Raw genomic sequence first — 14,164 nt, 5'->3', positions numbered from 1 at the left:
TTGCATTAACTAACTTCTAACTCAAGTCTCAACTTGAGCCCCAGTCAATGTTTCTTTCCCTGAAAGTACCCTGCCACACACATAAAAAGGACAAGAAAGAAGAAACTCAAGGTTTTCCACTTTTGCTCCACTTTCCACACTATTTACAGCAAGTGACATATCTTTAAATCTCCATCATTGGAGAATTCACATGATATAATCTACCTGAACAGAGCATTTAACATTGTCATTCTTTCATGATTTGACTGACCATTAAGAGATCCTAATGGAGGGAAAAGCTACATGTCTTAGTTGGTAACTTCTATTTTTGTTTTTGATTTTTAGAGTCTTAAAGATCTCCAATCTCCTGAAGATTGCAAAAGATTTTTAGGTTTTTGTGACTACCAGGGTCCTCAGTTAAGCATAATCTTTTGTTAACATAGATCTCACATGGCAATCTTTTGCAAAAGAATTAATTCATAGGCTTTGAAATGTTTCCATCTTATTCCAAAACATCTTTATAAATTTGCATTTATACTTTCTAGAATAATTTGCAGAATCTGACCATAGAAAGTCTTTGCAGTCATGACAAGTACAAGGAAGCAGAAACTTAAGTCAAGGAGATAATGCTCTTCCTCTTACCCAGAGTGTGTCAGTGCACTTTCAGTGTCTGAAAAGTTTTTGGTAGTTAAGCATTTTGCTTATCATAACAACATAGTGGGGAAATTTATGTAAGTAACAGGACGTTCTGTTTCATGGAGTTAAAATTGCATTGTAAGGAGCATTCCCACAAGCACAGGGATGGGGAACCAGTTCATCTCACATTTCAACAATGTTTTTGATAGAAAACTTGTTTATGGAATAGAACTTCTGAGTAATGTTGGGTCAAAAGTAACTGGAGCTTATATTCATAGCCTGAGCAAGGGCCCTCACTACCTTTGTAACTCTCTGGGCATTTTTCCTCATCCATGGCACAGTTGCTTTAAAGAAATATACCTTCTTATTTCCTCCATGCTATAATGAGGACACAAATATTATCCCATAGGAGATAAGGCACACCTCACCCCCTGCATCTCTGGCCTATACCCCAGTTCTTGTGTGCATAAATAAATAAAAATAAATCTTTAAAAAAATAATTTGCCCCTAAATTTACTCTGATTTTCAAAATCACTATTCCTGAGACAGATCATATATGTGTAAATGGAACTGTGTGATCCTATAAATATAGTTAAAATACAAGAGGTGTCTCTTAAGTTACATGATCAACTTCTGTGTCAGAAGACTTTCTAGTATTGTGCTCATGTTTTCACAGGAATCTTTGCTCTAAGGTCTTTTACTGTACATGATGAAAACAGCCTTGACTCCTCCATGCCTGCCTTCTGGCTCAAGGTTCAACAGAATTATCAAGTGCCATAACAGTGTGGCAACTGCGTCATTGAGATAACATTTCAGAAGCCATCTAAAGGTGGCTAACCTCCTGGTAGATCTAATGAGAGCCTTAGGATTTTGCTAACTAGGATAGTAAAAAACCTGGATTCAGACATTTGTGGTTCTGATGGTTCTGCATGTTCTATGATTTCTGCAAAAGGAATTTGTTGCTACCCATGTTTTATTTGAATAGGTATGCTAATTCATAGTTTTATATATAGGCTTTTTTACATACATCATGCATATATGTAGTTCTCATATTTTTCATGTAAGGAATCTCATAACTATTAACTTTAAAACAACTATTCCAAGTCAGGCAATAACTTAGGCTAAAAAGGCCCCCAAATTAGTCAAGATTCTTTTAGAGACTTTACACTCAGATATTTGTTAAATAGTTTTCCCATAACCCCCTAGCATAGCTTTGAAAGATTTGTTTTTAATTACAAAATGACTACCTAAGTGGCTACTTATCCAAAGTATTGCATTTTCTGACTGAAAAATGATTTAATAAGGGTTTTCAGACAACTTTCTAGCATGAAGATGACCATGTTATAAGTATGTTTGTGCTACAATTGATTTTGCTATATTATGTTGTACATGTCGAGAAAACAGTTCATCAAAGTGTCTTCCTTCTTCAGTAGCTTATTAGATAATGGACTCTGTGTGGACCAAAGCAAGATGTCAGTTCCAGCCTCAATGCTTTCTCTAAACCCAAAAGAATAACACACCATTTCTAAATCATAGAGAACAGTGCATTATTATACATGATAACACAAAATGATTTTTAATGAGATCTGCTTTTTACATATCTGTAAATGAATTATGAATTTATTAATCAGAAGTATTTCTTAGAAAGGAAGCACAATACGTACCCTCTCTATGTTAATGTTTCTTTTTCCTTTTTTATCTCCTCAAAAGGTTTAAATAGTCATGCAAACTGTCTTTAGAAAAACTAACGTGGCTAAAATTAAATCTTGTTTCATGCATGTCGTCCTACATACAAATGGATATTTTCACACTGTCCTACACACAGATGGATTCTTGATACATCCCACTGAATAAACTGTTACTCTGTTCCTTTCGGGTATATTTTATAGAAAACATTCTTGCAGAGCCTTCAGGGAGCCATCGTGCTGAAAATCAGATATCCTACATGTCTGACATATAATGCACAATAGAAATGTCATAATAGAATAATATGTGTTTAAAATGTTTTAAATGGCTTGTATTTTTCTACCATATTTATTCCTATCTACTTAAATTCCAAATTAAGTGCAAATTACATGAATTCAATGTCTATATCTCCATGTTTTAATCCTCACGGGACTTCACATCTATTTCATAGAGTGGATGTTTGAGAAATATTTGGTAAATCAATCAGTTTCATAGGCAGTATGCTAGGAACTTACTGGTATCACCAAAATCTTTTTATCCCAAAAGGCAAATAACTATATTTCCATTGACTGAATCACACATATAGAGATACAGAATCCATTTTATACATATATAGATAGATATATAGATATATTATCAGGAAATGATAGCATAGCAATTATGTATTTTAAAAACTTGGCTAAATTTCTCTAGCATATAGCGTTACTTTGAGTATTGAGATAAAATTTGGAATAATATTCTCAACTGTTAAAAGTAAGTACACTGAGGTTTTAATGGGGATTTGTTTTTTATTTTTAAGTTACTTTGTATGAAATTCAAATATTTAGAATTCTCTATTTTTTTTATACCACTCAAATGTTTGTTTCTCCCACATCATCTCTTTTCCTCTCTCCTCCCTCCTAACCTCAGAGCCTCTATGCTGTTTCCTGGTGTCCACTGGTTCTTGAAACCTACAACTCTCACATAATCAACGCTTTCATTTCTTACAATAAAATTTTCTTGTTTATTTAGAAACTGAATGTTTCTTATCCAGGTTTCACCAAAATATGTTTTTGTTTCTGTTGTGGCTGGGAGATAATACATATATACACACTATATATACTATACTATAATATATGCTATAATATATACTATATATATGTGTATATATATTCTTCTAACAATGATTGCCAAGACATAGGAAAGTACTGGTTTTTGTGGTACTATTTTCTAGAAATTCTAAAAATTGGTACTTCAAGTTCTTATTTTCCTTGCCTTGGCATTTTATATCACTATTCCTACCTATCCTTTTATGTGTTGTTTAACTGGTTGTCTATTCTAATTGCTTCACAGTAACTGATTGGTTTGGTTTGAGTTTATTTATTTTAAAATAAAACTACAGGTACATATAACATAGTTTTAATTTCTAAATGCTAGTAAATGGCCAATAAAATATGTAATTCATAAGAAATCACAAACCTCTAGTTATATATTCTGGTCTATCCTAGATATGAATTCTTCCAAATAATGATGTGATTAGGATTCAAGCTAAGCCTCCCTTAGGGCAGGTATCTTACAATCAAATGTTTTTGCATGTGATAACTAAACTCCTTTTACTGGTTTTGTTTTATAGAGAATAATGTTTCCCATTATCTATGGAATTATGAGAAATGTAAACCCTTCATATGTATTCTGTCTTTGGTACTCACAGCACTATTTCAGTTTTGTGCAGAGAGCAGCATCTTATCTACTATATATCTTAGTAGTACTCAAAAAATATTTGTGGAATTAGCAAAATAAATAACATGATTAAAGTAGAAACAGAAAAGAGAAACAAACAAATGAAAAAAAAGCCAAACAGTTTGGCTTTACTTACAGTGGATCATACAGTCTATTAAAAAAGTAATAAATAAAGATCTATGTAATCATATGCTCAATAGTTAAAAATTGAGTGTCACTATATAATTGGTTCCATGCTAAATATTTTATTTCCTTTTGTTCACTTAATCCTTCCTACAACCCTATGAAGCAGATACTATAACTATGCTTATCTCAAGATGAGCACACAAGCAAAAAATCAGGTAACTCTAAATTCTTAGCCTGGAGCTTATTTGTTTATATCCATTTACAAGAATTTTTCCCTTAAACATGTACCTAATTGGTGTCACTTTTACATGTCCACAAGAATTGTGTTGCCCTAATGAACCTCTATTTCCAAATCTAACCTATGTAATAAGAAGTGCAGAGGATATTGACCTTTCTGCTTGCTTAGCTCGATCCTCCCAGTCAGACCATGTCCTGTGACTAGTTCAGAGTGTGAATGATCAATGTTCATTTTCCCTCTTTGTTATTACACTATTAGAGAAGTCATGGGATATGTCTAAAATTGCTTTTAGGCAGTTTTTTAGAATGTATGTATTTTCACGGTGTTATTGAGCTGTATCTACAGGAACTATGTATGTGCAGGGTCTGCACTGCAGAGCTTTGTGGTTTAGAGGCTTTGCTGCTTCCGATTGTTTCTGATCACATGCTGTTCTTTAACTTCACCAAAGTGTTGCTTCGTTCTGGTGAGAATATTCTCTGTGGGAATGCAGTCTTGAGACTGTTCATTGTCCTTAAATGATCTGCTAGAGTTGATCTCCTGGAGTGATTCTATGCACTAGAGGAAGTGGTTACAAAGGTCTAAATATTGCAGGCATCTGAGCGACAATAATAACTAGCAACTTTTTCCTGAGGTTGTCACTGTATACTTAGCATCCTGTTATAACAGTTATGAGTTTTCTCATTACAAGATTGCTTCTTTATCTGTGTTTCCCCAGTGGGCTGTGTTTTATTAAATAATTGACGTCTGATTCGTTTTCTTTTTGACACAACCAAAAATGATAGCATGATAGTTGATTCCACTGAGGGATTCACAAAAATTTGTTAGGAGCCAAATCTGTCATTTTTGGCATTAACTGGTATTGTGCCTGGTTTGTATTTTATTGAACACTCCTTTTTCACACAGCACAGTAATTGAAGAAGACAAAAATTAAAGAGAAACAGCTTTTGCTCCCAAGAAACTCATTTTTTTAAACATGGGTTGTACCTGAGTGGCCCTATGGTTTTGTTTTATATAGAATTTTGTTTTATTGAGGATAATGTTAGCAAGATATTTAGTTTCAAGCACTGAGTGGAGGTGCAAAGGAGGAAATACTGGAATGTACTCTAAAGGTCACAGAGAGAGAAGTGTATCCTGCAGAGAGTGTTGAATGGTAAAATGATATTTGAATATAAACTTAATCTTTATGATAAGCCACTAAAACAGAATAGAATTTCTTAAGGAAAAGGCAGTAAAGAAAGAATAGAAGACTGCCACAGATTCCTTCTAATTCTATAAATACTTAAACTTCAATGAATATTTGAATGCAACTTCCAAATGTTCTCCTAATGAGAATCATATCTCTTTAACAATATTTCCCAAACTCGTTATGTCTATTCAGACCTGAGTAGACCACTGGGAATTTGTTAGGAGCCAAATCTTTTATTGTCTATTCTAAAAGAAGAAATATTGTAGCTCTACAATGTTAACTTTTGTCATGAAATAGTTCTGTATAGAGTGTTTAATATGCAGAAACTTCTTATCCTTACAGTTCTTATAAACTACAAACCATGAGACATATAAACTAGTAAAAACAAAAAAAATCAATAACACTGAAATAATATTAATGTGAAGAGATTTCATTTTTCAGAAGTCAAATCATCAATAATAATCACCATTGCCAGTGGGAAGATACAGTTATACTTTTTGTGTTTTTGATTTGATTATTTTGATTTTGCATCTTATGATCCATCATGTACATCCTGGGTATTATTTTTTTCTTAGCAGCAGCTAATTTTTACCTACTGATTTATTGTTTTGATGAGACAATTAATAATGTACATCCAAATACATAATGAAGAAAAATAAATATTCAGTGTACCCTATGCAGAGCCTACCCCCATTTTTCTATTTGTAACCTATTGTAAATGTTTCATTCTTAGAATAAGACTTTATGACTTTAATTTGATTAAATGCACAATTTAGTTTTAAAATTCATTTCTTTTGTTTTTTTCTTTAGCCTCTGGCAATTTATATAAACATTGCTTAGCCTCACTTTATAGTTTTCATTATGTGTATTAATACTGCAAAAGAAAAGTTTTATCATTTTAATTGCTAAAGGACTGTGTATGAGTGACAGACAGGCACTGTTATCATATTTATCATCAAGCCCCTGCTGACCTAAGGGCCTGCTCACCAACGCAGAAAGATCATCTTTGATCTCTTGGCACCAGCTATCATGCAAATGCAAATATGGGGGCAAAGTCACATAGCAATCAATGTTCAGTCATAAATGTCATCCAGATTATCCAAAATAATCTTCCCTAATTCAAAACTAGCAGTTTGATTATCAGCGTGAAAACATAAAATTTAAAGTTCTCCCAGAACTCCAGATTATGTCGATTTTAGTGAACAAGGATACCAGTTTGAGAAATACTAGTCTATATTGGGCAAATACCGATAACCAAGAAACAGTTCCTGTTTTTTTTTTTTTTCTCAGAAAAGACTGGTGTCGTTTCTGAGGAGATCAGCTGATCTCTCTGTTTCTCAGCCTTGATTTGCTCTTGCGATAGTCACTAAGGCAAAGGTTTCTTTGTTTCTTCATGGAAGTTTATGAAGTACATTCTGGGAGTGTGTGCAAGGCCTAAAAAGTATTCAGTTAAGTGAATAAAACAATTTAAATCTTTCCATATAATATTAGATTTTTCCACTGCCTTTTCCATTGTACCATGAATGCTTTGAGAAAGGGGCTATGTCTTACATCCTATTGGATTCCCAGTTTGTGAGACCATGCATAGCACATAGAAGACACTTAGAAAATGTTTACTGAACGAATGGATGAATATTAACCTAAGATAGTACTTAGTGGTATCATGTACATTAGATGGCATGTTCCAGTATCCTGTTTTCAGAAGCGTAATACTCATAGTTTGTCATTATGATAAATTAGCCATCTTGGTAGAAAATGAATCTCAGACTGCCTCAGCAGGATTTTTGCCTAAAGAATCAAACCAGTTGCCTTCATTGTTTCATAGTCACTATCTGGAAGTTTCCCAATTGGCATTTCTTCTCCAGTGGCTTTCCTTTGCCTTTCCTCACCATGTCATCCTTGTGACTCAGGATGTCATGATCTTTTCCTTATTCACAGGAAACGTGCAGGCCAAAATGCCGACCATGCTATCTGTCCATCATGCAGCCTGTTCTTACAGCTCCTGTTAGAGTAGAGGAGAATTTGCTGGTCTGTTTGCTGGTTTTATCTTCTTTAGATTATTTTTCTCCTCCCTTTTTGATTATTGTGATGATAGAATAAAGAGATAAACTGTGCATTTGTTGGTGATAACTTGATTCTTCAAGATCAAAGCATATTGTTACTGACCCTTTATAAGAGCATTTCTTTGATTAAATTAGTGTTCATTTTTTTCTCCAAGATAACTTTTCTCAAGTTTAGCTTTTTGAAACAAACCTTTATATCTCTTATCAAAAAAATTATTCACCCAAGGCCCAGATATGGCTTCTGTTATGTGCTTCAAACAAGTGACTTAACACTTGAGGGAAAATATTGTACTTGGTTTGAGCCTTCAAACTGCAATTACCTTAAGCAGAAAGGCTGGTTTTTCTCTTTTGCATATATGTCAGCTGTTCGTGTTGAGTGTATATATATATATATATATATATATATATATATATATATGAATTTCAGTAGCTACCCTTGTATATACATATACGTGTGTGTGTGTGTGTGTGTGTGTGTGTGTGTGTGTGTGTGTAGAGAGAGGGGGAGAAGGAGAAAGAGCAAGGGAGGTAAGAGGAGAGAGCAAGAGACACTGCTACTGGAAGTAAAGGACAGAAAAGCAAATCTGGTAATGCCAAAGATTAGATGATTCATATGTTAACATATTGTGTAAAAATGTATCTAGCCTCAGGAAAATAGATTAATATTACTACACTTTAACTCAAAACAGACTGAATTTTATTGGTTGGATGGTATTCTATCTTTTTTTTTTAAGATTTATTTTATTTATTTATGCGTACAAGAACTGGGGTGTAGGCCAGAGGTGTAGGGGGTGAGAGGATTCACCAGAGACAGAGTGAGATGCAGAACAGGCAGATCTACTGAAATACACTGCTGAGCAGAGCAGTGGGAGAGACAGGAGATGGTTGCTGCGCCATGTGGCTTAGCTCCCTGGCCGGGGATTGAACTCATGTGGCAGTGGCTGCAGATAGCTTGATTTAACCCCTGCACCACCAGGGAGGCCCTGAATGGTATTCTATCTATAATTGTATTTGGGCTGCAAAATAATGAAAACAGTGAAAAGGATTTCTCCCCATAATTTGAACTGGGTGCTGTTGAGGACCATGACCATGTCTCTTTTGAATGTGTATTCGTCCCGAGGGTATCATACAGTAGCTGCCACACCATAAAAATCTGTGACCATTGTTTTTTTAAGTGGTCTCTGAAGCCCTGAGTTATGTTCCAAAGGTCTACCACATATATTTTGAGCTGTTTCTTTCTTTAAATAGGGAGAAGATCCAATTTATACGAACTGAAGGGACCCCAGGATTGGTGCGTCTTTCAAGCGATGCAGATCTTGTTATGTTGCTGAGGTATGTATGTAACACTAGTTCTTGGATAGAAAGTCTCCTGTCATTACCAGTTTAGGAGAAAATAATATACCAATATTGGTAAACTCAAAATGTCTCCTTTATTCTTAAAAACTTATAGAATACTCACATTGAATATGTAAGATGCTGGGTTAGTGATAACTTCATTTCAGATTGCATTAGTTCTCTCTTTTTTTTTTTTCAAGAAAATGTTTTTATTTTATTTTATTTTTATATTCCCCATACATCTCTCTTAAATCTGTTTGATTTTACTTTTACCGTTACTTTTACTTGAACCTGAACAAGATCTGTTGGTGGGGGAGTTACTTTCTTAGTCGAGGGGATGACTTCTGACTGTGGTATACTGAGCCATTTCTTAGTGTACTACATGGTCAGAAAGTCTATCAGTTAATCAATATGAAGTAGGTTGCTTCTACCATTGTTTGACTGATGATAAAATAGTAAGTTTGTTTTAATACAAAACTGATTAGAATGTGGCCTTTTCACTTCTTTCTAGAAAGCTAAGGATTTTTTTATTTTTAAAATAAAGGATTCTGCTTTTGGAACTATTGAAACTAAAATGATTACAGGAAGGTCATGATTACCATTCACTGGTCCTTAGTTAAGACTTCTTTGGATGGTATAGTACTAAATACTTTGTTACAGTATAGCTGAGAATATTTGTACTTTGCTGAACATCGCTGTTTATATGAGTTTCTATGTATTATATGGTAGAGCTAAAAAATATTTGAAAACTTATCTATCTATAAAGAGCAGGTGTACATTTCTCACCATTTGGAAAATATTTAAGAGCCAGAGAAAATGAGAGAGCTAATTATTTAGTAGTTGTACCTATTTAGGAGGTGTTTTGTTTTATTTTGCTTCTAATTCTCCAATTATAGCTAAGCTCTTTGAAGGCTGTTGCCCTGTTATATAATTCTTAGAATGAAGAAATAGAGCATGTTTTTGTATTTATTAAAGGTTCTCAGTAAACATTATCTGTTGTGTTTGAAACTTATCCCCAAATCTAAAAACACAGTTGCTGTTTTCAAAGTGAAAGTAAAACTTACATATTAAGGTTGGCAAAAATCACATTGTCCAAAGTTGATAGGAAAACAGACACATAACTGTGGGTTTCCCAAAAGCTACAGTAGTCAGCCCCTTGAGGATAACCTGCAGGAGAAAGGGGACAGGTGCTCCCTTTGGGATGGGAATGGACCTTGGATGGAATTAGTTAGCTAAGAGTGTCTTATCATGGAAGCAAGACCTTTTTACACCTCTTCAGCTAAAGTAGATGTCTCTTTCTTGTCTTTCCCCAGTTTATTTGAAGAAGAGATAATGTCATATGTGCCTCCACATGCCTTACTCCACCCCAGCTACTGTCAGTCCCCACGTGGCTCCCCCGTGTCCTCTCCTCAGAATTCACCAGGTGAGTTCACCTGCTGCTCACAATGAATTCTCTGAAAAGTGAGTCCTAAATTTAGTTGTTCTTTCCTTCCTAAAGGAAAGTAAGGGGACACTTTAGTGTTAGCACAGGTACGTTTTGTGGGACGCTTTCTGTCTGCTAAAATTGGCTTGTTCCTGTGGGAATTCATTTTGACAGAAAGATAATGACATCTCATCATCAAAGGGTAAATGTTAGCAGTCTGATGTACTCAGATATGGAATTTACTTTTCATTACGTTATGTAATGCCTAGTATAACTTGGAGAGTATTGGAACACAGAATTCTGTTAGCTTTTTGGATTTAAAAATTTCTAGTTAGGAGACTGATTCAAGAAATAATTAAAAGAAATATCTGCTCTCAAGAAATTATATAGAATTAAAATTAATGTACTTGCAGGGTTTTTCCCTGATGTCGCCACTGACTACATTAACTAGGATCACTGGGATTCATGAGCAGATAGAACATATTGATAGATGAAACAAAGTAAAATTTTTGGTTCCCATACTTTGAAAGTGATATGGTATGAGTGAAAGAATGAATGGATGAAAGGAATGAATGAGTGAATGAGAGAAAATTCAGCTTAGTAAATGAATTTTTTCAAAGGAAGATAGTCATGATGTCGACAGAACATCAATTATAATTTTCCTTCTTATAGGCAATATATTATACACATTTTAACAACTATCAGAATTTAAAACTATTTTATAAGAAATCCAAACTTCATATGTGTCACTAAAAGCTACTGTCTGTCCTTTGATATATAATATGTATTTTCACATATTGCTATGATAATGAAGCTATAATCTAATTGAATACCTCAAACAGGAAAAGGTCTATTAATTTGTTCTTTTAACACAGATTTATTGAGCATCCAACTATGATCCAAGCACTGAATTAGACCCTGTTTGCTCTAAAGATGAATAATCAGTCTGTGCCTTTGAAGGATTCATGGTGGGGCAGTGAGTCAACAAATGACTCTGTAAAGCTCTGTGGTTAGTCCTGTAATAAAGAGATGTATGGGAACGCAGATGTGGGAACAATTCTCCCTTCAAGATGGAGATGGGGTGTTTGGGAAAAGATGAGGATAACAAGTATTAGGGGACCCTTGAAGGATAATGAATAGAAGTTTCTAGGTGGACCAGGAAGGACATTCTATGTAAAAGAGTAGGAGAAGCAAATCACAGAAGCATGAAAGTGGTTTAGAACAAATTAACAAATAACAAGTAAAGTCAAGTTCTCAAAGCTCAGGTTGGAAAGCTAGGTTAGGGCTGGTTCATCATTAAATCCCTATTTTGTAGTCCATGTGGAGCCACTGAACATTTACAGAGATATCTCCTTTTATAAAGATCAGTATAGAAACAATATGGAAGATATTTTAGAAGACAAAAGACTGGAGTCAGAGAAACCATTGGGTGGCTGTTGCACTAACCCAAGTTAACATGATAAAGGACTGGAATAGTTATGAATGAGAAAAGCAAATTAAATCCAAAGATATGTAGGATGTAGAGACACCACAATTTTGAGTCCAGGTATGGAAAAGTCAGGCTGATTCTGATGTCTTTACCACCTAAGCTACTAAGACTTATGGTAATACCACTCACTAAGAAGTAAAAAAGATCTGACTGGATGGGAAAGATTTAAATTATTATTGTTTTGTATGCGTTTTGCTGAGGAATCAATGGGCCATCCAATTAGAGATACTCAAAGACAATTAAGGTGGCAGTTGAAGCCTGGAGTGTAGATTAGAGGATTTAGGGAGGACAAGTCCCTGGAAAGGAGATGATATAGACATTGGTGACATTAGGAAGTCTAATATTTAAGGGATGCACTGAGGTAGAAGAGAAAATGAAATCAAGTAAGTCAATGGATTTTGAAAGAGAATTAAGAGTATCTTCAGTGAAGGGAATGGTTAACAGGACTGAATGTTCTAAGGATTCATAAAAAATGAAGTCTAAGAAGAGGTCATTTGATTTGAAAATCATTAAGTTAAATATATTCTTTGCCAGAGAAATTTGCATGAATAGACCATAAACTGGAATGTGACTAGTTATAAAATGATGTAGAATATAAAGTGGAAGCCAGGAGTTGTATAATAGTCTTTTCATGAAGTATGAAAATGAGAAGAAAGCAAAATAGAAGAGTTAAGGAGGGATTTCAGGTTGGGAAAGTTGAACATGTGTGTGCACAGAGGTCAGATGTGGCTGGAAGGAGAGTGATTTGCTGGATGGGGTGAAGAGGAGCAGTCACCTGTGGGAAGACAGGCCATGGGAAGCATAAGCACAGGTCAAGTTGGGAACAAAGTAGGCACACCTATTTTGATGATATAGGATGGAAAGAAACTCATATAGGCCTCTAATGATGCAAGGGAAAATTTGATGGACTTCACAGGTCGCTTCAGTCATTTACTGATACTTCCTTCCGTAGACTTGAATTTCCTTTTCTGTAAAATGGGCATAAGAGTAATCACAGGTGATTACTTGTCTGCTGTCTGGAACACAGCAAGCATCCTTTAAATGATAATTTATCCCACTTTCTTTCTTTCTGAAAATCTGATGCTGAGACGTATAGTCAATTTTTGAACCATTAATATTGGAAATATATGAATCCATTTATTACTGATTTGCAGAGCTGGCTGCCTAGATAATTATTTTCCCTAGTCTTTTTTAGCTAGAACCTACAATGAAGTTTATTTTTTATGCAATATTTTGCAAGTATTTTATGCTCTGTAATGAATAAAATACAAATTAACTTAGGAACATACTGACTTCATGGTCTATTTTTGGTCATTCTATATTTTGTCGTTCAGTGGTCGCAAAAAGTTCATGTCATCTGGCAGGAATGAAGAGGGCAATAGTGTGAACATTTTTCAGAAGAACATAATTTTTTGCTCTTCAGTTTTATGGAGAAATAATTGACATACATCACTGTATAAGTTTAAGAGGTGCAACATGATGGTTTGATTTACATACTATGAAATGAATACAGTAGGTTCAGCTAACACATAGAAACAATGAAAAAAAAGAGGGAAATTCATCTTGTTATGCAAACTTTGGGGATTTTTATCTTTTAACAACTTGCCTATATATCATATAGCAATGATAGCTGCAGGTCTTCCTACATGGTTTTAGTTGGGGGTGAGTAGGCCTTTTTATTGTATTACTTTTTATTGAGGTAAGGTTGATATATGACATTGTTTATGATTTAGAGGTACAAATTCACACCCCTTCAGAGGGATGTTGCCACATCACACCCATCTCCAAAGCACCCATAATCCTCCACCATAGTCTATTGGGCCCCCTTCCCCTCTTTACTCCCCATATAATACCCTCCCCTTTTTGTAGCCTCAATTTTATAGTCAGATTTCTAGGGTTTGTTTTGGCTTAGTCTTATCTGTTCCTTTGTTTTATTTCTCCACACTCCATATATAAGTCAAATCATCTGGTATATGTCTATATTGAAATTTATTTTTTTTTTTTTTTTTTTTTTTTTTTTTTTAATAAATTTTATTGTTATATTCCCCATACAATTGCAGCCCCCCCATTCTGACCCCCATCCCTCCCCTCCCACCCCCCTAAAAGTGTCTCTGGTTCATAGTTTTTTGTTGATTTTGATTTTCACTATCTTATAGTTATTCATTTTCCTGGTCCCTTATTTAAGTTTTCTAGATTCCTGCTATGAGTGAGACCATCCGGTATTTTTCTTTTTCTTTTTGGCTTATTTCGCTGAGCATGATCCCTTCCAGCGCCATCCATGTTG

General features: G+C 34.5%; 1 protein-coding gene across 1 annotated transcript in view; it reads left to right on the top strand.

Moving 5' to 3' along the window:
* Window positions 1-14,164, top strand: part of HECW2 (HECT, C2 and WW domain containing E3 ubiquitin protein ligase 2) — a gene marked incomplete at both ends in the record, with an annotated part of 211,556 nt that overhangs the window by 145,796 nt on the left and 51,596 nt on the right. Inside the window, 2 exons of the mRNA XM_084247786.1 lie at window positions 8,882-8,965; window positions 10,282-10,391. Of these exons, the coding sequence (XP_084103912.1) occupies window positions 8,882-8,965; window positions 10,282-10,391 (194 nt within the window). The remainder of the gene's footprint in view (window positions 1-8,881; window positions 8,966-10,281; window positions 10,392-14,164) is intronic.

This window comes from Talpa europaea (genome assembly GCF_964194135.1).
Source record: "Talpa europaea genome assembly, chromosome: 1".
NCBI lineage: Eukaryota > Metazoa > Chordata > Mammalia > Eulipotyphla > Talpidae > Talpa > Talpa europaea.
This window is presented reverse-complemented; position numbering and strand designations above follow the sequence as displayed.